The sequence below is a fragment of the Lynx canadensis genome, chromosome B1, assembly GCF_007474595.2.
Source record: "Lynx canadensis isolate LIC74 chromosome B1, mLynCan4.pri.v2, whole genome shotgun sequence".
Taxonomy (NCBI): Eukaryota; Metazoa; Chordata; class Mammalia; order Carnivora; family Felidae; genus Lynx; species Lynx canadensis.
The window spans coordinates 26,115,359-26,139,807 of NC_044306.2; the positions used below are offsets into that span (position 1 = coordinate 26,115,359).

Genomic DNA, 24,449 nt, shown 5'->3' on the forward strand with positions numbered 1-24,449 from the left:
TATAGCAGCATCCCATTTAATTTGCACCGTCTTCAGAGTCGGTGTTCATAAATCTTTGGTGTCAGAAATGACTGATCACTTTGATCTCTCTCAAAAGGAAGCAAATCCATAAACGACTCAGAGATGTGAAGGTCCCTGATGAGGAGCCATCATTCCTTCTCAAAAAAGCAGATTTGTTTTCAAAGTTTTTAGAAAGCCTCGGGTACCATGCATTGTCTTTTTTCAGCATCCTCTCCAGATCTGCCTGCAATTTCTTGCAAACGAGTGATCCAAACTGGAAGTCAACTGAAGAGAATGGCTCGGGCATTACTCTCCACCTACTCCTCTCTGCCAAGCAAATTCAAAGTATGAGGACATTTTTTCCTCAGTACAATCACATTTTTCTTCTGGAAAAAATCAAAAGCCAGGTTCTTCTTCTCAGTAATGATTCAAACCAGCAAATGAATTTCTCCATATGTAGTCCGATTCCATATACAGGAGAATCAAAAATTGTATCAACCGGGGTGCCAAGGTGGCTCAGTCGGTTAAGCATCCGACTCTTGGTTTTGGCTCCGATCATGATCTCACGATTTGTGAGTTTGAGCCCCGCGTTGGGCTCTGCGCTGACAGTGTGGAGCCTGCTTGGGATTCACTCTCTCCCTCTCTCTGTCCCTCCCCCACTCTCTCTCTCTCAAAATAAATAAATAAGCCCAAAATCCCACCTCAGTTCCCCATGGCCTAGGCCACATACTTATTTTATTCTCCTCCAACTCCTATTTCGGTACAGACTTCTGTACACAGCAGGTCTTCAAGTGATTAATGACAGAATCCGGCTAATAAACTTACAGTACACTTGGCCGTCTAATCTGCTAATAACCTAATTTTTGTCTCCATGCTACTCCATCTCCTTAACTCATATCTGCCTATGGTTCTGCAAATTGTTCCAGAGCGCTACTCAAAATTTCTGTAGAGAAACAGCACTGCACAGAAGACCGTGATTGCACAGTACTTAGGGGCGCTCCTCTTCTATGCATTCTTTATCTTCAGACCCCATGAGATCACAAATGCCACAGAACAGACCGGAAGGCCCAGGAACTACTTTCTTCCTCTCACTGACGCCAAGTAAGAGGATTCCGGATGCAACCATGTTAGATGTTCATCAACGTGGCATCTCAGAGCCTGGCCTAAAAGGCCCTACTCTCCTCAATTCGTGCCTTAAAAGCACAGTTGCTACAAAGAACCTGGCAAGAGAATTTCCAGTCCATTCGCCCAGGAAGCCAGCAACCTCACCTGCTCCTTGCCTCAGGAAGCACTTGACCTCCCATGTGGGGGCCACGACAACGTGAATGCACTAAATGCCATGGACTGTTCACTTAACAGGAGTTAATTTCCTGTTATGTGGATTTTTTTCTTAATATTTATTTTTGAGAGACACGAAGCACAAGCAGGGGAGGGTGAGACAGAGGGAGACAGAGGGCGGGCTCTGCACTGACTGCAGACAGCCCCACACGGGGCTCAAACTCAGTCAGGAACCTTCTTCTCCTTTTGTATTCTTTGCCTTCTGGAAATACAAGGCTAAAGAAAAAAAGGATGCTGATGGTTTTTCACCAATTTACTCTTTAAGAAACGAAGTATCAGAATGTTCAGCTAAGAGAGTATGTTGAGAAAGGAAAGACGAGAAAATGTTTTCAAGCATTCCGTGCCCAAACTGAAAATAACTAAAGACGTTTCCTCCTCCCTCTCCACAAACACGCCGGCGTGCGGGCAGCGGGGTCTGGGAGTTCTTCTCCACAGCACAGTCCACGCGGAAACGTATCTGCCTTCGTCACAGCCAGCAACTCTTCCGCCTTCCAGGAACTCAAACCCGCACCCCTAACCCAGAATGGAAAAGGCAACAGCCGGTGGAAGAAGGCAAACGGCTGGTACGAACCATGGAAAACATCTTCCTTCCTGGACCAGCACCACACCTGCACTCTCCTCACCTTCTACACTTTGTCTAGAGGACAATGTCAAGGGGGGGCTGGGGGTGAGTCGGAAGGAGCGAGTTAGGGAACAGTCCGCTTGGGGGGGCGGGCAGGGCTCACTGACTCGACGGGAGCAAACGTGAGATCGGGTGGAAGAGGGCTTTCTGAAGCTGGCTCCTGCACTTGTTCACCTTGACCTCCCGGTAAGCTGCTCCTATGCCCACCCCTCCCCCATTCCTGTAGGAGCTAGGAGGCAGGAATACAGGTGCCGGAAACATCACACAGGAAAATGGTATACGTTTACCTTAAAATACACACTTTAAGACCCAGAACATCATAAACAACCCAAAAAAGCACCTCGCCAAGGAATCGATTATGGAACACTAGAGTTTCTGGAGTTCTTGAAAAGTAATCAATCTCTATTGAACACCTTCAACCGTCTCAGCCTTGCGCCTGGCCCTGTCCGGGAGTGCTGTGCCATCACAGGAAACGTCAGAGCTCAGAGGAAGGGACAGAACCATAGCCATATGGTTCTGTCATACCTTACATGGTATGTACCGCCATACCTTACATGGGAGGAAGAGTCTTTATGGAAAACACATCATCATACGTGTTCTGGGGTTGTCCGAGGCGCCTGCAGATTGCTCTGGGTTCTACCGGCTGCCCGGATGTGAGAAGCCAAGTACGGATCAGGGGACAGCTTCTTCGAGGCTAGAGCATAACTAGGGAATGCAGGCCAAAATAGGGCTTCCCCATTCCAACGCATTACAGTGAAGGTAGCCAGTCCCCAGGGAAACGTCAACCTGACAACCACCGGGAACTGGTTTTGCAATCAGAGCGGCTGAACCAGGGAGAGCAACAAGATGCCCGGGCCTGCCCCAAGCAGACCCTACTAGGGTGCTCTCCACAGAGCCCAGAAGCACAGAGCCACTCTCCTTTCCACCCCGGGCCACAGGACTGCAAAGCCTCAGGAGCCAAGAGAGGGCGAGGGAGGAGGCCAGTACCTGCCCTGGCTTTTTAAAAACAGCATCCTACTCGATGGATGACCAGGTCCTTAATCAAAACAGGTTTCCATGGAGAGAAGCAACTTAATGGGTGAATGGAGAAAGCAACCAGAAATGTTCACCCCGATATCAGCCTGCACCCCTCCTGTCCTGTATTATAGAACAGAAGCCCCCTCCCTCGCTTCTCCACAGACACAGGAAAACAACTGTTTTCCTCAGCGCATTCTCTCACCTAATCCCCAAGATGACCTTTTGCATGTTAAAATGAAGTAAATGACTAAGAACAAAAAGAAGAGGTTTACTGGGGAGTAAGATGAGCAGACAGCGGAATAGGACATAAAACATCTGCTCACGAATAAAAATACTTTCTCTAGGGAAATTCTAAACTACTTGTGCAGAGATGGGCCTGAGATTCTGTTCTAGGGCTTAAAGAACAAGCACCTAATACTTCAAATAATCTGAATACTCCCAAGGCCTCTCATGTCTTTGAATCCTATTTTTCATGGTATTTCTTTCTCCCACTGCATGATTAAGGTTTTGATTTTTATATGAAACAAAGCCCTCCAGAGTTCAAAGAAGACTGTTCACAAAATAAAAGCCAAGAGGCATCAATGTTAATAAAGCTAAACTAAAAAGATATTTAATAACCTTTGTGAAATTAAAAACAATGACTAATTCAATCCAAACAACTAGGTCATGCTCAGATTCCAGTAACTCTAAAACTGAGCTATAATAAGGCAAGAATTCTCCTTTGCTTCAGTGGTCACAATGAAGGGCCCATTCAAGGGAAAGACCAGTAATACAGACACAATGGAAACACCAGAGGGACGTTTGTGGGGCAGAGGAGGGAAGTTGGGACACAGGACAAAGCAAGATGATCACTACTACGGGGGCCACCTGGGAATTTGACAGAGTACGTGAATAACAAAGAAAAAAAAAGGTATTTCTCACAAAAGACCAAACAATCATTCAGCAAACATCTGAGAGGCTCTTACAAAAAGCCACCAAGCCTCAGGCAGGTCTCCTGCTCAGAGGAAGCAAGTGGACAACCTAATCAAAGAGATCTTGTGACATACAGAAACACCAGCAGAGCAAGGCAGAATACGCTGGATGCCTCAGAGGTATACAGTGTGCAAGAAACAGAACAGGGGCACAAAGCACTCAGGAGACGGAGAAAGGCATCAGGTCACTGCCTGAATGAGACAGACCAAATATAAAGACGACCAGGTGGGACGTCTGTCTCCTGCCCTGGGTTCCTTCCTAATTATTGCTACACAGGACCTTTAATGATTTGGAGAACAGGATATTTAGTGAAAAACTACATTCACACCAAGTTCAACTCACGAAGGCCCACTCTTCCAATTTAAAAACGCACCTCGTTCACTCAACCACTTGCACGGACTCTCAAGGGACTAGGGTCTTGCTCAGACCTATATCCTGGCTTCCACATCTTACTCAATGTGCCATGCATCATCCAACCGAAGGAGTAGTCAGTGCTTCTGGCTTGGATAGCATGCTGGTAGAAAAGAACAAAAGCATGAATAAATATTCCACAAGAAGAGACTTCACTCCAGGACAAGAACATCCCACCAAGTCACGAGGAGGAAACCTGGCTGTCCGATTCTGGCAGATCAGTACCTGGTGAGAGCGGGCAAACACGTGACCATACACTTAGGATCTATCTAACCTCTTCCGAGTTTCCAAAAGCATCTCTTGTCACTCAACACTTTTGTCTTTTTTAATTAAAAAAAATTTTTTTTTTTATTTAAAAAAAAAATTTTTTTTTCAACGTTTATTTATTTTTGGGACAGAGAGAGATAGAGCATGAACGGGGGAGGGGAAGAGAGAGAGGGAGACACAGAATCAGAAACAGGCTCCAGGCTCTGAGCCATCAGCCCAGAGCCTGACGCGGGGCTCGAACTCACGGACCGCGAGATCGTGACCTGGCTGAAGTCGGATGCTTAACCGACTGCGCCACCCAGGTGCCCCTAAAAAAAAAATTTTTTTTTAATGTTTATTTATTTTTGAGGGAGAGAAAGAGAGCGTATGCAGGAGAGGGGCATAGAGAAAGGGAGACACAGAATCAGAAGCAGACTCTAGGCCCTGAGCTGTCAGCACAGAGCCCGACGCAGGGCTCGAACTCAGGAGCCGTGAGATAGTGACCTGTTGTGAAGTCAGACGCTCAACTGAGCCACCCAGGTGCCCCAATGCTTTCATCTTAAATAAGATACATAGGTAATCTCTCTAACAACATAAGTGGATCTTTTTTTCACTAGAACTTTTAAAGCCAAGTGGTTGTTGGCTGAGGATTCCCGGAAACATCACATTTCTTTTGTAAACTAAAATCAGAAAAGAGAAATCCAGCATTATGTCTCTCTAGGTCAATGACATTGGTGCAGCTCAGGCCAGAAAATGCAATGCCCTACTGACATTGAACAGGGCCAAAACAGACTCCCCCCCTCCCCCTCCCCGCCAAAATAAACCTTAAGAGATCGTAGTGCAACTTTACATTTCTTCTGTATTAAATCAAGGGAGACAGTAATTTACTACTTAATGTCCTAAAGTTGAAAAAATTAAAAATCCAGTCTTTCACCACTGAAAACAATAAATGAATTTTTTTCCCCACTAAACTTCATTCTGATGGGTCTCAAATTCCTCTGACAGATTTTTGATCAAGTCATTTGTATTAAAAAGTACTGATTTTAAAAACTAACCACTTAAAATTGCCTCACACACGTACACGTACAAGCAAACGGTCCACAAAACATTCTCCTTCAATTTCACACCATCCTATCTAAAATTGTTAAGACTTTACAGGGGAGTTTGACACTTTAACTGAATGTAAAACTAAGTAACAAATTGTTTTAACTTCTCTAAAATGCAAAACGACTTCTTAAGGAGACTCGAGGGGCTGCCAGTAGATTAAAGAAAGTTTAATTAAAGATTAAACTGCTGAGTTAAAATATATTTTAATAAAACCTAGGGGCTCAAACATATTTTTAACCGTATGCCCTAACTGAGCACCCAACATTATAATTCTGTTCCTACATTGCCTTCTAGTTATTTATTATCTCAGCTCTTCCCAAGTCTTTCAGAATTGTTAACAAATAGTATCAAATGAGTGCTGTCACAGAAGAATCTGAAAGAGGAAAATGGGTTTCTTCCCATCTTCTTTTATTTACTTATTCATTTATTTACTTAGAGGTGTATTTAACGCACAGTATTAGTTTTAGGTAAACAACGTAACAATTCAGTGTTTGCGTGCCTTGCAAAATGATCGCCGCAGTAAGTCTAGTTAACATCTGTCACCATACGGTTACTTCTCTGTCTTCTTAATGTCATGAATGTACCCATAATCATTTTTTTTTCCACTACTCTGTGCCCTTTGCTACTTTTCAAAGAAATACAATCCTAAATGAAGCGAAAAAGATTAACTTAGTTCTCAGACCATGTATAAGCCAGACATGCGTAATCGCTAGCACAAAACCAACTCATGATTTACTCTTACTCGATATATAATACAATTCGATGATTTTCAACCATTTATTTGTTTTCTACGTTGAGAAAATCATCTTCTCCTTACGGCCTACATCGCAAGCCAGGTGTGCCTCCTTTGAAAGACGCACAGGCAAAACAATAGCAAAAGAATGGGCTCTCGGTTTCCGTAGCCTGGCACACGGTACGTGCCTTGCTTGTGGAATTTATGACTGTTAAAAATAAAAAATGGAGATCTGAGGTTAGAAAAAAAAGAAAAAATTCTGGCCTCATGGTTTACTCCTCAAATTTCCTGGAACTCCCCTGCCCGGAGCTTTGCTTGTCCAATAACCTGTGTCTTCCCCTTTGTTGATAGGAACAGATTTATTAACGCTTCATCTTTGGATTATGAATCAGCTTTGGGCAGCTCCTTCAATGAGCTACTCTGTGACTATGTAACTCGTAACCACTTTCTTCAATCCAGTAACACAATAAAGAAGTGTTTGCTTTCATGAGGAAGGCACCAAGGCAAATATAAAACAAACTGAAGAGTCACGGACAATGACATGACACCAGATAATCATTCCGAATGGACAGCTCAATTGACTGGTGGTAACTGAATACGGTGGCTTTTTTCAGGCTGAAGAATTAAACTCAGCCTAGATCTAGGGCAGCAGGAAGAGGTTACCTTTGGAAATATTGGTATCCGATTGCTTCCTGACACTATTAGGAGCTGCATTCAGACTAGGACAAAGATCAGAATGGCATGCGGTCTTCCATTTCATCACAGCTCAATGTACCCTGGGGGTGGAGACTGAGGGGGGGGAAAACTGGCCATGATGCTGTCACTGGGCTTGTCCCTACGACGCCCGGAATGCTGTTAACCATACCTGCTCCCCAAAAGCCGGAGTTGTTTAAAGAATGCTCCAGTGTGAAAAATGGACACATTCCCAGCTAAAGACTCAGGGTATCAATTAACCAGGCTCAAAAAATCCCACACCACCAGTTCTGGAATGCTCCCACTCACCTACAATGCTTTAAAAAAGTAAAACAGAAAAACGTCTATTGCAAAACAGTCCCCAAAAGAGAAAAAGGAAAAAAAAAAAACCCATAAAACTCTTGTCAGCCTTTTGTCCCTTCCATCTCTCACAAAGTATTTCCAAAAAGCTCCAACGCTTAGCAAAAACCAAACCTTTAGACATCTCTAAAGCACAAAACTGGCAGGAAATACCCGAGGAAACTCCCCTCAGAGATTTCAGTAATCTATCTTCCATGCCTTAGAGTGTGCTGGGCAACAGTGATCCCAGGACTACTTAGTCATGCATTACAGACTGAAATTTTTGTCTTTACTAAACCATCATTCACCCCATTTACAAAACATTCTTCTCTAGAATTTCCCAAGAAAAGTGAGCGATAATTTTTACTTTATGATTACGCTGAATTTAAACCAAAGATGATGACAATGACATCTCAAGCCGGGAGCACCCCGTAGAGATGTGTCTAATATGCACAATAAGCCAGGGCTCAGCCTGAAGCTATCCATCTTCTGTTCAACCACCTGAAATTCCTTCCATGGAAGGCAGGCTGAATTGGGAAAAGGGAAAAGGAGATCCAAAATCCAACAGTGGGCCTGGAACCCGCTTCTGAGGTCTGGGTCTTTTTATTAGGAGAGTATGACACTGGCGACTGTATTTCTCTTTTGCTCGTCCCTAAACCCCCCTGCATTCACATTGAAAAACTTTCCCTGAGAGCCTGTGAGGTTAAGCAAACAGTCGATCAAATGAAACACCGGCATCTTCAAAAAATGCACCTTAAAACATTACCACAGAAGAGCCACGTCCCTCTCTCCACTTACCCACAGAAGAGCCACGTCTTTCTCTCCACTTACCTGGGAAAGCGTGTGGATTGGGCGACCCTCTCTTAAGGCACTTAGAACAGAGAATGTGCACGGTGTAGTGCAGTCCAGGCCATTCCTGAAGTAGGACATTCAGTTCCTCTACCAAGGGGGTTATGGCTTGCCACGCCGTCCATATATTTGGTAACGAGGCATGGCTGGCAATGGACAGAGTGTCTGGCTGCAAGACCCCCTTGGCAGGTCTGTAACTGACCACCACAGGAACCTTCCCTCTATATGCAAAGATCTGAAGTTTACCATCCGATCTGTGTACCACGTGGCTGTTGATCTGGACGCTGTAGCGTGCAAACAACCCGGGCGGGAAGGTAAAGGGAAAACTGTATTCAATCTGCAGCTGCTCGGCCACAAAAGACTGTCCGGCCAGGTTGGTCCCGTTGATCCAGGCCTCTGCGTGGGGCACGTCATTCTGCACATAGCATGGGAACTTGTACCAGGCCGTGGACCCATTCAAAGGCTTGCCCTTGGGTTTATTGAGGCAGTAACAGAGTCCCATCTTCTCCAGCAGCTCCAGCAGCAGCTGAAAGTCCTGCTGGGCCTGGACATGAGGCTTCAGCAGCAACCGAATGACATGGGCTGGCAGGAGCCCATGAAGCAGAAAGCCCTCCACATAGTGATGGAGCTGGGTGGTCCGGAGCAGTTCCTGGCCCGGGGTGGGCGCCGCCGCCGGTGGGGAACTTTCCCCCTCGCCCTCACCCTCGCCGCTGGTCCCCAGAAGCAGCTTGTGCAGCAGCAAGGAAGGATCCCGCTGGAAGAAGACATTGAGGATGTCGATGAGGCGGGTGAGGTTGTGGAAGACGTGCTCCTTGAGGGCTGGGCTGTCCTCGAAGTAGAGCAGCTTGCCGCTCTCGTGCAGGTAGGAAAGGGCGCTCTGCAGCCGGTCCTCGGTCAGCCCCGCCTGCAGGCCCAGGCGAGCGGAGTCCCACCAGCTCAGCCACAGTCGTTGCGCCTGGGGCGGCTGGAAATGCAGTTCCTCCAGCACCTGCCAGGACCGAGGCAGCACTCTGTGTAAATTGGGGAAGATTTCCCTGTGCTCGGCGACCGAGAGCAGTTTGTCCCGAAGGCGCTGTAACTGGCGAGGGTCCCTGCAGCTAACGGGCAACACCGGGGAGAGGATCTGCAGCCGGTGGTTGAGCAGGTACTGAAAGTGGGCCTTGCGCCGCCGAAGGTTCTTGTCGGAAACCCCGTAGTAGGCTGCGTGGGGGCTGGCGGAGCGCAGCTCGAAGTCCCGGGCCAGGGCCTCGTCCACCACCCGAGCCAACCGGCTCAGCCCCTCGGCGTCGTGCTTCTCCTGCAGGGCGATCTGGCGGTGAATGTCCAGGCACTTCTCCTCCAGCTCCCGCTCCCCACACAAGTCTGCGTGCGTGCCCACGATGCACACCACGGCGTGAGGCACGCGGGCCCCCACCCGGTGCAAGAAGGAGCCCACGGTGGTGGGAAAGCGGGGCGGCTCGTAGGTGGCCAGGTTCACCACCAGCACATAAAGGGCTCCCGGGGAGAGGAAGAAGGGCTGGATCACCTCGTAACTTTCATCCCCGGCTAAGTCGTACACAATGAACCGCAGCCCCCGCGAAGCGTCGGCCGTCCAGCTGGTCACCTCGATGCCTTTGCTCACAGAAGGAGCCGCAGGCGGGTAGCTCTTTTCCTTGTCCCCTCCTCCTTGGTTTCCGTCCACTCTCTCCTCCGTGAGGCAGTGGCGGAGAAGGGTCTTCCCCGCAGCCTTGTGGCCCATCAGAAGCAGCTTGAGGCGGGGCTGCACGGCCGGCTGTGAATGAGCCAGCTCCTTCTGGTAGGCTGCGATGTAGGGGATCCCCTTCATACAGACCTCGTAGGGGGGCTGGATCAGCGGGTTGTCCTTGATCTTCCACAGGCCCACCCTCGAGAGCTGGCCAAAGTTGTCCGGCAGCACTGCGATCTGGTTCCCTTGCAGCACCAGCTCCTCCAGGCCGGTCAGCTCCACAATGGAGTCGGGCAGGTAGCGGATCCGGTTGTTATCCAGCCAGAGGGTGAGCAGCCGGCCCAGGCCCGAGATGAGGGATGGCACGGAGGTGAGCTGGTTGCGGCTAAGGTAGAGCTCCTCCAGCCCAGCCAGGGGCAGCAACGCGGCAGGGAACTCCTCGAAGAGGTTGGAGGAGAGGTTGAGCATTTTGAGTCGCTGCAGGCGGCTGAACTGGGCGGGCAGAGCCTGCAGCCCGTTGTTGTCCAGCATGAGGCTCTCCAGGCTGGCCAGCTCGCAGAAGCCGCTGGGCAGGGTGCCAAGCTCGGCCCCGCTCAGCCAGAGGATCTTGAGGGCACGCAGGGCACTGATATCCTCAGGTAGGCCCCGCAGCCGGTTGCTGGACACGTCCAGCTCCTCCAGGGCCGCCAGCTGCAGCAGCTGCCGCGGGAAAGCGGTGAGCTGGTTGTGGTCCACGTCGAGGGTGCGCAGGCGGAAGAGGCAGGAGAGGGAGTCGGGCAGGTGCGCCAGCCGGTTAAAGCTGACGTCCAGCTCCTCCAGGTGGGCAAGGGCCCCCAGCTGGGCCGGCAGGGCGGGCAGCTGGTTGTGGCTGAGGTTGAGCTTGCGCAGCTCCCGCAGGGCACTCACCACCTCCGCGCCCAGGGCGGTCAGCCGGTTGTGGCTCACGTCCAGCTCGGTGAGGTGGTGGCCCAACTCAGCCACGGCCGGGGGCAGCCGGGCGAAGCGGTTCCTGCGCAGGACCAGGACGCGCAGGCTGCCCAGCGCCGAGCCCAGCCCGTCGGGCACCTCCTCCAGGCCGTTGTTCCCCAGGTTCAGCACCTCAATGTCCCCGATGTTGGCCGGCAGCACGAGCTGCGGGGCGTCGGGGGAGTCGAGCTGCTCGGCGCCGGCCCCCGGGCAGCCCCCGGCCGCGCTGAGGGTGAGCTGGCGCAGGTTGCTCCGCAGCTTCCTGGCGCGCAGGGCGGCGTCCCGCCACAGCCTCACCGTCTTCAGGTTCCCACTGTCCTTCCCAGCCATGGCGGGGCCCCGGGCCGACACCCTCGCGCCGGCGCCCGCAGCTACATGCCGCGCTGCGCCCGGGCGGGCGCCAGTCTCCCGGGCCCTCTCGCCCCTCCCTTCCCACCAGCCCTCGGCGACCGGCGGCTGAGGGTCCTAGCGCAGCCAGCGGCGGGGCGCCCGCAGCTGGGGGGCGGCGGCGGCGACGCGAGCAGCTCCGGGGGGCGCCGAGCGCGCGGCGCGGGGGGAGGCGGCGGCGGCCGGCGGGCAGCGCAGCTCGCATTCTCCTCGCGCCCCGGCCATGGGCGCGCCGGGGCAGCAGGGCCGCCGCCCGCCGCGCCGCGGAAGATGCCTGCTGCTCCTCCTCCCGCTCTGCCCGCCTCGCGGCGCCTCGGTGCCGACTCCGGCCCCGCTACCCTCGCAGCCGTGGCCCCGCGGCCGGCAGCGTCGTCGCCTCCGCGAGCTCCAGGAGGAGGGCGGCGCTCGGCTCCGCGGCCGGCATGTTGCGGGCGCAGGGCCGGGGCGCAGCCGGGAGGAGGGGGCGGCGGCGCCTCCTTGTCTCCGCTTTCCCCGGGCTCGGGCGGGAGCGCGAGCGCCGCGTCCCCGGCGCTGGGAGGGCGCGATCGGGAAGCGGCAGCGCCGCCCGGCGGAGCGGCCCCCACGTGACCGGCGGAGGCGCCGCGTGTTCCCGGCACCGCCCCGGGGGCGGGAGCCGCTGGGCGAGCGGCGGCTGCGGGGTCGGAGGCGCCCGCGGGTGCGGGCCCGGGACGGGGACCGCGCTCGGCCGGGCGCGCGCAGGGAGCCGGCCCTGGCTACGGATCCGGGCTTCGGGGTTTTCCCGGTGGGGCTGGCCTGCGTCTGGCTCTTTGTTGGCCCCGCGCCTCTAAGGATTCCTTTTTCTCCCCTCCTGGGTCGGGGCCGGGGGCCGGGGGCCGCCCTTGCTCATTTCTTTACCGCCCTTCCCCTTCCCCTGACCCTGCATCCACACTGTGATGGAACTGGCGGGATTCGGGGGCCTGGGTTGCGTTGTAGGAGCTTAGAACGAGAGTGTGACTAAACAAAAGGACTAAAGCAGGCAACCGTTCGTTCATTTGGTAAATATTTATTGAGGCCCTATTTTGTGCCAGACTGACTGAGACAGACGTTCTCAGCTCTCCTGGGGAAGACTTGGAGCAGGCTCCTGGCCGGAGTTGGGGAGTCGGGGAGGGGCTGGGGGGCTGGGGTACGCAATGCAAGGGCTTTTCATGTAGGGTATCCCATTTATCCCCACAACGACCCCGTGAAACAAATCCCCTATCCCCATCGTACAGTACTTTTACTGTTAGTTCAAGAAAATGGCAGCCGTTTCCAGGCAAAATGCACAGCCCAGTGCTCGTTTTTAAGGTTTATTTTTCCTCTGTTAGGTTTCCTTGAGATCACATCTACACTAAGTAAGTAATATCTTCAGAATTTACCCAAACCTCGGGGCGCCTCCGTGGCTCAGTCAGTTAAGCCTCCGACTTGGACTCAGGTTGTGATTTCACAGCTTGTGGGTTCGAGCGGAGCGTGGGGCTTTGAGCGGATGGCCCTGAGTCTGGAGCCTGCTTTCTTGGGATTCTGTGTCCCCCTCCCCCACTGGGGTCTGTCTCTGTCTCTCAAAAAAATGAATAAACATTAAAAAAAAATTACCAAAACCTCAAAACCCATTAGGTATCTGATATCACTTCCATCATGGCCTCTGAATTGGTTAATAATGAAGCAAATAGTTTTCAGATGCAAGACTAAATGTGATTGGTTAAATGCACCATGGTTTAAATGCACCACTTAGCGCACCAATTGTTCTCCCTTCACATGTCGTTGCTCTCATTTGCGGACCCATCTTTGGTGCAGTTATCTAGGTAGTAATAGTTTGTCTCTTCAAAGAGGGCTGTTGAACATCTTAGTCTGGAAATCTGCCCCAGGGATGGTTATCAAGCCTTGGTCCTACATCTTGTAACTGGCATATGCTTCTGGGGCCAGGCCTCTCCCACACCACAGGTGAAATGTAGGTAGTCAGAAGGGAGAACTGAGCTGTGTTCTGAAGAAACTTCCTAGGAGATCAAATTGCCCAAGGATTCCTCCAGCCTCTCAGCCCAAGAAACACTCTAGATGACCTACACTGACCTTTTTTTTTTTTTTCCAGCAGAGTAAACAGGCCCCAATTAAGCAACTTTTCAATCAGCCAGCTAGGTAAAGGGCAGAGCCGGGTTTGCTAACCCCCCATGTGGGTGATTCCCCTGGTGCATCATCTTCACGGTGTTCTTCAGACCCTAAATTCTCCACCTTTAGCTCCTTCCAACCCATATGTGAAGCTCGGGCTCAGGAAGGAGACTGGAGAAGGCATGAGTTCCCTACCCCACTTTCAGTGGCTAACCTGAAGTCCTAAAGTGGTTTGGAGTAGATCTAAATGACCTGTACTGAACTGTTCCCCTTTACATTTTTTTTAATGTTTATTTTTGAGAGAAAGAGAAAGAGAGAGTGAGTATGATCAGTGGAGGGACCGAGACAGAGGGAGACACAAAATTCAAAGCAGACTCCAGGCTCTGAGCTGTCAACAGAGAGCCCGACGCAGGGCTCAAACTCATGAACCCTAAGATCATACTTGAGCCGTAGTCAGCCACTTAAGCGACTGAGCCACCCAGGGGCCCCTAAGCTGTTCCCCTTTAGAAGCCATCAGAAAATTATACTTCTATTTTAAAAAGACTTCCATGTCTTTGAAGACCGTGCTCTCCTTTGTCAGGAGATAACCTGTGATTTTCTGTATCTGATAACTAGAGCTGAGAGGGCTAGAGAGTGCCCTGTTTGGGACCTCTCAGCCCTCCCTGCAACGCTAAAGCCTGGTGTGAAATCTCAGCAGGAATACACCTTTCTGAGCCCCTCCACCTACTCTGTGTTGTTGGGGTCAGTCATGTAGGAAGCCTTGTAATGTCTGCTTCAAGAGCTCTTTGAGAGTCATTATGCTAATAACTAAAAAGTCAAATCAGGAGAATGCAACGATAAAATAAAACTCTGGGAAAATAAATTGTGTCCAGTATGGCTCTTAAATCCACGCAAGGTTGGGCACCCAACCTTGGCACATCTGGTCCTCCTCTAGCCACACACACCCCTTGTGGAAAAGTTTCTGATGGGCCAGTGAAGAATATAGACATGCCCCTTCAACCTTCTAGAACACTTTTGGTATGAAGAACGCTAAATTCCTGGTGCAAACAGCTGGGGAAGGTGGACACAGTCCTGCCTAGTCATTCAGGAGTTGCTGCTGTGTATATCCCTCGCCTCCAGGGTGTGGATGGCCGTCTGTGTGTGCCAGTCCCAGTCCCCTCCCTGTGTTGGATGGAGCCCACGTTAGGATGGGGGTGAGTGGCGCGTGGATATGCCACATTTGCCAGCTAAATGTAGCACATTTAGATATTTAGGCATATAGAATATGGACCTCTGTTTATTGTTTTGCCCCAGGCGCTGCAAAAGTTAGGGGTGGTCCTGCATGTTAGGGTTTTCCTAAAAGCATTTCATTTTCACCGCTGCCATGTGATGGCAATGGCATTCTACGCATAGGGCTTCCTTCCAGAGTGTAGCCTCTCCTAGGGCACCCGTTGTTGCTTCCAGGGAAAGGGAGGTCACGCTTGAGGAGGCTGCGTCTTAAGCGAGGCCTTGAAAGATGTGGCTGTCAGTCATGGTGTAAAGGGCCCCGGTGGCCGGGGTACTCTCCTCTTACCCTCCTCACTAAGACCAGCAACAAGTTCCAAATAAGCCTTCGTCTCTGATATCTTCTGCTCTGTCTTCAACATACTCCACTTTCTTCCGTCTTGCCAGATTTTCCTCTTGACCTTGCTGACCCGCTAGCTGTTATCTCAATGCTTTACTTCTCCCTGTCGCATGACTTACATAAGTGGTCTGGGGCCAGTGGTCAGGCTCCTCTCCACTGGTTCCCTCCTTGGGACTGGTAATCTGGCTTCCATCCCCACCGGGCCAGCAGCATCGCTCCCTAAAGGTGACCTCACCCTTCTTCCGTGGCTTCCCGTTGTGAATAGTGTTAGGCAACTCCATTTGGAAACTTGCTCCCTCCTTGGCCCGTGGGATATTTGGTGTCACGTTAAGTCTTGGGTTTTCAAAAAGAGCCTTACAAAGGCCGACTATTTCCTTGTAGGAATCGGGTTTGCCAGTAGAATAAGGCTGTGAAAGGAACCACTGCTACAACCACATGGACAAACCGGCTAGGACTTGCCTCGATTATGGGTAGCTTCTTATGAAAATATTTAGTCATTACATTCTTCCTGTTTATGTTTCTCTAGTTATATTAAAAATGCTGGGGCGCCTGGGTGGCTCAGTCAGCGGAGTGTCCAACTTCGGCTCGGGTCATGATCTCGCAGTTCGTGGGTTCGAGCCCCGTGTCGGGCTCTGTGCTGACAGCTCAGAGCCTGGAGCCTGCTTCGGATTCTGTGTCTCCTTCTTTCTCTGCCTCTCCCCCGCTCATGCTCTCTCTTTCTCTCTCTCTCTCTCTCTCTCTCTCTCAAAAATGAATAAACATCAAAAAAATTTTTTTTAATCCTTGATTTGGGGGCACCTGCCTGGCTCAGTTAGAGGGGCACGTGCATCTTGATGTCAGGGTCATGAGTTAGAGCCCCACTTTCTGCATAGAGATTACTTAATAATAAAAAAAAATCTTTAAAAAAATGCTTACATTTGGAAAATCATGTGAGTACCCGTTTCCACTGAATTTTAATGTTATCCACCACAGCTTAATCAAGTCTTTATTCTAAGATAACCACATGTCCCGGTATGCCCAAGACGGAGGGGTTTTCCAGGATAGGAGACATCCTGCACCTAAAAGCAGGCCATTTCTAGGAAACTAGCACAGTTAGCTAACACACTTGGTCTTCCAAAAGACCCCTTTTTCTTGCTTTCTCCTTACCTTTCAGGAGTTCAGAACCCTCAGCTTCCCGGAAACGTATCACTTTACTTGCTTCAGTGGCTTTAGACTTTCAAAACAGTTCTGATTTCAGGACATTCGTGGGCTTGAGGTTTGAACTGGCTTTGGAGAATGGAAACTGGCTGTCTAGGTAACCTAGAGTTACAGCATTGCATGAGAAAATTTACTTCTCTCCTCGAAGTCTGGAGAGGCCAAGTATATGCTGCCTTTATCATGACAAGAGGGAAGGTCTTACCACGTTCTCCTTTCTTCTAATTTTACGTCCAGCTAGTATTTTGTTTGGAAAAAACAATAGCAACAAAAATGCTCCTTTGGACCTGGCTACAGGCAAATAAGAGAAAATCTCACCTCCGTGATTTTAGTCAAGCCATACCCTTCTTGGTTTGGTTTTGCTGGAGATAGAAGCAGAGGATATCAAGGGAAAACCGGAAAGAGGCAAAGAAGGTTTTAGGCTTGTCATGCAGAAGAGGATTAGAAATAAAGCCTTAAGGGGACGCCCCGCTGGCTCAATTGATGGAGCACGTGACTCTTGATCTTGGGGTTGTAGGTTCAAGCCCCGTGTTGGGTGTAGAGATTATTTAAAAATAAAATCTTTTTAAAACAGGAAGAAAGCACGGCTTAAGAATCGACATAGGACAGGGGCGCCTGGGTGGCGCAGTCGGTTAAGCGTCCGACTTCAGCCAGGTCACGATCTCGCGGTCCGTGAGTTCGAGCCCCTCGTCAGGCTCTGGGCTGATGGCTCAGAGCCTGGAGCCTGTTTCCGATTCTGTGTCTCCCTCTCTCTCTGCCCCTCCCCCGTTCATGCTCTGTCTCTCTCTGTCCCAAAAATAAATAAACGTTGAAAAAAAAATTAAAAAAAAAAAGAATCGACATAGGACAGTTTAGCCACAGGGGATCTTGGAAGGTACTGGGCACGACTAACCAAGATATCAAAGAGTAATCACTCGTAATAGTAACTAACGTGTATGAAAGGTTGTCTATGTGCTCAGACACTGTGCTGTAAGCGTTTCATGCAAGGCTTCACGTAATCTTCACCAAAGCCTCGTCCACTTTTCTCCTCATTTTACAGATGGAGGAAAATGAAGGTGGTGGAATCCAGACTCCACAGAAGGCGGAGTCCAAAACTTATGTTTTAATCACTGTGCTATGTCTTGGGGAGAGGAATGGGTCTTGTTCACTGTCAGCCGACTGTGTATTTTAAGCTATAGAGAAGTGGTACCAGCTGGAGAAATTGAACTTTGCTCTTACAGCATTGAAGAATGCCATATTGGACAAGTGAAATCTCTAAACAAACACTATCTCCAAACTACAAGAAATGGGTTTAACATCTGTTCTTAAATGTTACAGCAGGAAACAGAATTTGTCTGCCATTTGTAGATAAGCTGTGTTTGACTTGTCTATTTGGAGAGAAAGGATTTAATACAAGTGTCCATAATACTATGGAAGGCATTTCAGATTCTGTCTTTTGGGAAGAGCAATAAGGGGGAAAAAGTGAAGAAGGTGGAAAACTAAATTATCAAGCTAAGATTAAGTACGAAGAATCTGTCATCTTTTGTTTAGGGGGAAAAAAAACTTAAACTTTTCTTACCCCTCTTTGGACTCACCGTCTGATTTGAATGCAAGCCAGCATATATCAGCATTGGCTAAGAAGTCTGAGTGGTCACTTAACTACCAACAGAGCATAAAAAAAAAAAAAGAAAAAAAAATGTGTTCAAGACACTGACTCCCCCAGAGAGCAAAGGCAAAATTGTACCAATATGTCCGTTGTTTTTTCTTTCCCCGGCTCTACAGAAAACAAATTTATCTTGGAACGGGCAGCATTCAATTTAACATTGGATCTCTTTGTGTTTCCAGGTCAAACAGGAACACATATGCTCCCTACTGAGGAAAATAAACTGCAATGTATTTTTAGCATCCGTTGGAAGTACTTTCAGCTGAAGATATTCTGCAGGATCCAGACTGTTTCACTGAGGGCCAAAGGCTTGGCCACAATGCCACCTAGAATTCTAGCACTTGCCCTGGGGGGTCTGTAAGTAGCGGTGTCCCTGAACCCCCACCCCACCCCTCTTCGTTCTCAGCCCAAGTCCTGTTGCAGACATCCTCTTTTGGAAAAAAAGAAGGCAAATCATTCCAGAGAGAGACAAATGAAAAACATCTGTGAAATAGTTACGGCAAATGGAGCTGACTGTAGAACACTTGGCACTGGGAGGAGGGAAGAGGGAGGATGAAGAGCAGAGAGGATGCCCCCTCCCACCCCTTTCGCGCCTAATGCTGAAGGTGAGCCAGGAACAGGGAGCCACTCTATGGTACATCCTTCGCGAAAGAGAGAACAAGGCAGCGCTCCAGCAGACCCGAGCGACAATCGAGTGGTTTCAGGTTCTGTGCCCTCTCCGAGGATGGTGTGTGTCCAGCCTATGCAGGTCTGGGAGTAGTTTCAGTTCCCAGCCTGAAATGTAGTAAGTTTGTTCATGGGATTTGGTGACAGGGAGACAGATGGTTTAAGACTTTGCTTCTGTCTGCATAGTTTTGAAAAATATTTTTCATTTTTTAAAATTTTTCTTTGAGAGACAGAGAGAGAGAGAGAGAGCAGGGGAGGGGTGGGGGGGGCGGTTGGAGAACCCCAAGCAGGCTCCGTGCTGTCAGCACAGAGCCCCCCTCGGGGCGTGATATCGTGAACCTGGACATCACGAACTGAACCAAAATCAAGAGTCAGATGCTTAACCCACTGAGCCGCCCAGGGGCCCCTCTAAAAAATAGTATTCATTTTTAAATATTTTCATTTAATTTCATTTTCAAATTTAGTTAACTGCTAGTTTCAAATAAATGGCACAGGCATATTGCCTCCTCCTTGTGAAACATTGTATTTCTAAAATGAAAACAGTCCAGGGGGACGTCTACAGTGACACAAAACACACATCATGAAGCCCAGCATGGCACCAAAGTAGATCATACAAAGTCTTGTGGTGCCCAGGTGGCTCAGTCTGTTCAGGAGCTGACTCTTGATTTCCACGATAACTGTGCAGAACGTGCTTGGGATTCTCTTTCTCCCTCTCTCTCTGCCCCTCTCCCCGGCTCATGTGCACGGTCTCTCTCTCTCTCTCTCTCTCAAAAAAATTAACATTAAAAAAATAAGAAGTCTTCCCAAAGAACTACAGTTTTTATTATTATTTTAATAAAGCCATGTATTTAGGGGCACCTGGGTGGCTCAGTTGGCTACGCATCCAACATCAGCTCAGGTCATGATCTCAAAGTTCGCGAGTTTGAGCCCCACGTCGGGCTCTTTGCTGACAGCTCAGAGCCTGGAGCCTGCTCCGGATTCTGTGTCTCCCTTTCTCTCTGTTTCTCCCCCACTTGCAGTCTGTCTCTCTCTCTCTCTCTCAAAAATAAATAAAGATTAAAAAAATTTTTTTAAATAAAGCCATGTACTTATTAAAACACAGGAAAGCCAAAGTTACCATTTATGTTCTTCCTGATGTTTTATTACTCCTGTAGCCAAAAGGAGTTTCTGTTTCCTCTTCTGTAATGCAGAACAATAAAACCTGATTCCCTACCTAAACTTCTTCATCCTATGAAATGGTGAAATGTCTTGGAATAATGCCATGTAAATATAAGAAACTACGGTGTGTCGAAATATAAGCATCACAGTCGGTCATGGCTTCATTATTCATCCAATAAATATTTCCATAAGGCTCAGTGCAGCGTACCTGAATACAAGATAACTGAAGAGGGCTTCTGTCTATGTTGTCTTCATCTAGGTGGAAAAATACAGTCTTGTCTAAGTTGGTTAAGACAGTCTTCAAAAGCTACTGTCCTTTTCAGAATTCTCAGAGCAGATTTGAGGAAGTCTAGCAGAATCCTAAGTTTTGTTCCTTTGTTCCCAAAGGACAGTGGCTCTTCAGATGTTAAAGAACAATTTGAGGAAGCTTTTCCCTTCCTCTGTAAGATATAATACTGTTTGATGGTCTTTGTGGTTCTGGACTACAATCATATTGGCATTTAATTTACATTTTCAAAACTAAGAGGACGATGTTTATGCATTAGGAATTTGGGTTTTTTTCTAGCACAGAATATTAAATTGATTCTTCTTCATCTTTTTTTTTTTAACATTGGCTTTTTAAAATAAGCCGTTTAAAACAGGTTTAACGTGATGTACACAAATGAAATAAAAATTTGCCCCAAGATTAACTGGAAAAAATTATAGGAGCTTTCTCCTAGGAGTTTAAGTTTGTGAGGGAGGAAAAAGAATTTTCCCTGTTTCCTCCCGAGTTCTTGGCCGAGGCCTCTGTAATAATAAAGGATAGACTGACAAGAGAGAAACAAACAGAAGTTATGAACATGTATACTTCGTGTATAAACAGGAGATACTCAGAGGAGAGGGAGTAATTCAAAGCTGTGGCTGACTACTATGGCTTATATAACATCTTTAGCTGAAGACAGAAGAAAGATGTGGGAGGACCAGCAAGGGGCAGTGGGATTGACATGCGCATTTAAATCAGTGCTTTCCCCATTGATGAGGGTCTACAGTTGTCCCCAGGGATTAACCTTTGCCCTGCCTGGTAGAGAGGGATACCTTTGTAAATGTCTGTCCTACTTTGAGGCGAGATACAAGCTTTTCTTGTATCTGCTTCTCAGTCGCCTTCAGCTCATAATAATCCTTCTGCTCAAGTGACATATTCTGGGGCAGCACATTCTGCTACCCTTGAGGACTGAGCAAGTTAGTCTTTCTTGGATCCAGATGTTAAGCTGGAAACCATGAGCAGCTGTCTCTGGACTATCAGAGGGACGTGGGAGGAGAGGAAAGCCAGTCCACCATGAAAGGAAAAGGCAGACATGAAATGATAGCAGATATAAGAGAGAGAGCATAATATCTTGAATTTCCAACAACATTTTGATTTCTTGCCTGGGATTCATGAGTCTTGGCTACATTCCCTGCCCTAAAGACTTACCATAAATCCCCTGCTTTTGCCAGAGCACCTTGAATTGGCTTCTTTTTGAAACAGCAGAATCTTAGCATAGAAATTTGTGTCTGAGAGTGAGTTTGCAAGTTACAGACCATTAAAGAAAATGGTTATGTCAAAGCAGATGGGGTGAGAAGTGAATGGTCCTGGAAACAAAGGAGACTATGTGAAAGTGTGTTCGGTTCTTGCAGCCTTTGAAGAAAGTGCAAAGAGAGCAAGAAGGAGATAGGCTTCAGGCCAAGGTTGCCTAGAGAAAAGCAGAGTAAGAATGTAATTATGAACTAGAAGGCTTTCTGACTGCAGCCAGCCATGTAAGCCTGTTCAAAGACAGTCTTAACAGCATTTAAAAAGACAACGTGGGGATCAATACAAGCAGATTCTGTGTTACGACTGCTTCTGAAACTATAATTCGTGGGTTTATTGAGACAATGTATAATCTCAGCAATTTGAATGGAAATATCTTTGAGAAACCAGAGGTGCTGAGGACTTTAATTCAAAACTTCACCATTAACTCAGAAAACCCTCCATATGTGTCCCCTCCATTCATCTTATTAGATAAATACAATGAGGGCCGCCCCCACTGTAAAGTAGTTCAGCTCAAATAAATTTGGAGATACAGGTACCATTTCGTGCTACATGATAGGATAAAAGTGCCATCACAAGCTGAAGAAAATGAAAAACGGGAAATATTTTCAATACATGTAACATAGGGTTTGTATATCAAGGGTTTATATATCAAGATATATAAGGAATTCCCAGAAATCAGTTTGCAAACAATGAATACCATAATAAAAAATGCAAAGAAAACAGCTTTTTAACTTTTTTGAATGTTCATTTATTTTTGAAAGAGAGAGGGAAACAAAGCACGAGGTAGGAAGGAGTAGAGAGAGAGGAAGACACAGAATCTAAAGCAGGCTCCAGACTCTGAGCTGTCAGGACAAAGCCTGACGCGAGGCTCGAACTCACAAACTCACGAACTATGGGATCATGACCTGAGCTGAAGTTGGACGTTTAACCAACTGAGCCACCCAGGCACCCCAGAAAATAGCTCTTTTAGAAGAAATACCTCTAGATAACAAATATATGGAAAAATAGGTTTTTTTAATTTTTAAAAATGTTTATTTATTTATTTTGAGAGAGAGAGAGAGAAAGTAAGCAGAGGAGGGGAAGAAAGAGAGGGAGACAGAGAATCCCAAGCAGGCTCTGCCCTGTCAGCAGAGTCTGATGTGGGGCTCAAACTCACAAACCATGAGATCATGACCTGAGCCGAAATCAAGAGTTGGATACTTAACCGACTGAGCCACCCAGGCTCCCTCAAAAGTAGTTCAATCCAAGTGTAATCAAAGTGATGAAAATTAAAATAGTAGATCATATTTAGCCTATCAAACCGCCATACATCTTATGTATTTATACTGATCTTTGTTTTCCATTTTTTGAGATGTAATTTATATACATAACTGTGTAAGCTTAAAGTATACAGCATAATTGTTTGACTCATGTGTATAAGATGACTACCACCGTAAGTTTACTTAATATCCATCATTGCATACAAATACAATAAAAAGAAAACGCAAAAACAAAACAATTAACAAACAGTATAAATAGAAGAATAAGGAAACAGCACTCACAGGTTGGATTACAGCTAGGAGTACATTGGCACAACTTTAATAATAATTGGCAAAACCCTAAGGAAATATTCTACTCCTGGGAAGTGTTCTGAAGAAATAGAGATGCACCCAAAGATCCACATACAATAGTATTAAGTGGGGAAAATTGGAAACACCCTGGATTTCTAGTAATGGAGTAATGATTAAGTAAATGCTGGCACACCTATAGTATAGAATCTATGTAGCCATTAGCAATTGTTTTCCAAAAAAAATGTAATAACTTTAAAAATACCTATGTTGTTACATTTGTTGAAAGTATCACGATACAGTTCTTCATATAAAGCAGGACCTGACTTTGGTGTAAATAGATATGTACATACCTACATATATTTATATGTATTGTGAGTGTAAATGCACATTAATAGAAAAAAAAAAAAGCCTGGAAATGTATGCATCAAATTGTCAGTAGTTGTTTTCTCTGCTTGCCGGACTTACACCAATTTTTATTTTCTTCCTTTTTTGTTTTCCAAATTTTCTTTTTTTTTTTCATTTTTTTTTTTTAAAGTTTTTTATTTATTTTGGGGACAGAGAGACAGAGCATGAACGGGGGAGGGGCAGAGCGAGAGGGAGACACAGAATCGGACACAGGCTCCAGGCCCTGAGCCATCAGCCCAGAGCCCGACGCGGGGCTCGAATTCATGGACCGCGAGATCGTGACCTGGCTGAAGTCGGACACTTAACCGACTGCACCACCCAGGCGCCCCATGTTTTCCAAATATTCTATAACAGGTATTGTCTTTACCACTAGATTAAGTTATATCTTAAAAGAATGGTATGCAGGGGCGCCTGGGTGGCTCAGCCGGTTGAATGTCCGGCTCTTGATTTCAGCTCAGGTCCTGATCCCGGGGTTGTGGGATCAAGCCCTGAGTCAGGTTCTGTGCTGAGCATAGAGTCTGCTTAGGTCTCTCTCTCTCTTTCTCTCTCTCTCTCTCTCTCTCTCCCTCCCTCTCTCTCTCTCTCTCTCTATCTTTCTCTCTTTCTTTCTCTTTCTCTCCCTCTGGCTTCTGGTCCACTTACTAAAAAAATAAGTAAATAAATAATAAAAAGAAATAAAAGGAAGTCATGCCAAAAAGTACATACACTTTGCTTAAGCAATGAGAAAAAGCACTTCTTGTCTTTAATGTTATATTTCTATATTTCACTTTACTATTTGTTTGAGAGCAAATACATTCACAAGGAAATTCCTCTCTTAACCTAAAATATCAATCGAAACTTCCCTCTTCACCTTAACTGCAACTGTTATCCTACATGGGCAGTTTCTCTACATTAGCTGCATGAGACTCTTTAAGCATTTTAAAATACATTCCGAAAACATCAGGACTATGGTTGCCTAGGATTACAATACAAAACATTTCCAGAACTCTCACTTCCAGCTACAGAGGATATTTGAAACACATGAAGTTCTGACAATGCTGCCTTTGCTTAGCTTTAATCCTGGTAAAGAGAGTTTTCTGCCCTACTCCTCCCTTTTCTGACACCACATTTCTCTAACCTCTCCTGCCTGGTCTGCAGGGCTGGTCTCTGGAGAAGGAGGCGAAGGCATAAAGGCAGCAAGGTCAGGGCAGGTGGGTGGCTCAGTAGGTTAAGCATAAG

General features: G+C 47.6%; 1 protein-coding gene across 8 annotated transcripts in view; it reads right to left on the reverse strand.

The window, feature by feature from the left end:
* MFHAS1 (malignant fibrous histiocytoma amplified sequence 1) overlaps positions 1-11,330 on the reverse strand; it is a 51,079-nt gene extending 39,749 nt beyond the window's left edge. For all 8 annotated transcript variants that reach the window (XR_003968198.1, XR_003968200.1, XR_003968199.1 and 5 more), the window contains exon 1: positions 8,310-11,330. Coding sequence is in view for 5 of the 8 variants with exons in the window: in XM_030312260.1 (XP_030168120.1) it covers positions 8,310-11,307 (2,998 nt within the window). In the remaining 3 variants the exon portion in view is untranslated. The remainder of the gene's footprint in view (positions 1-8,309) is intronic.
* Between the last annotated feature and the right edge of the window lie 13,119 nt (positions 11,331-24,449).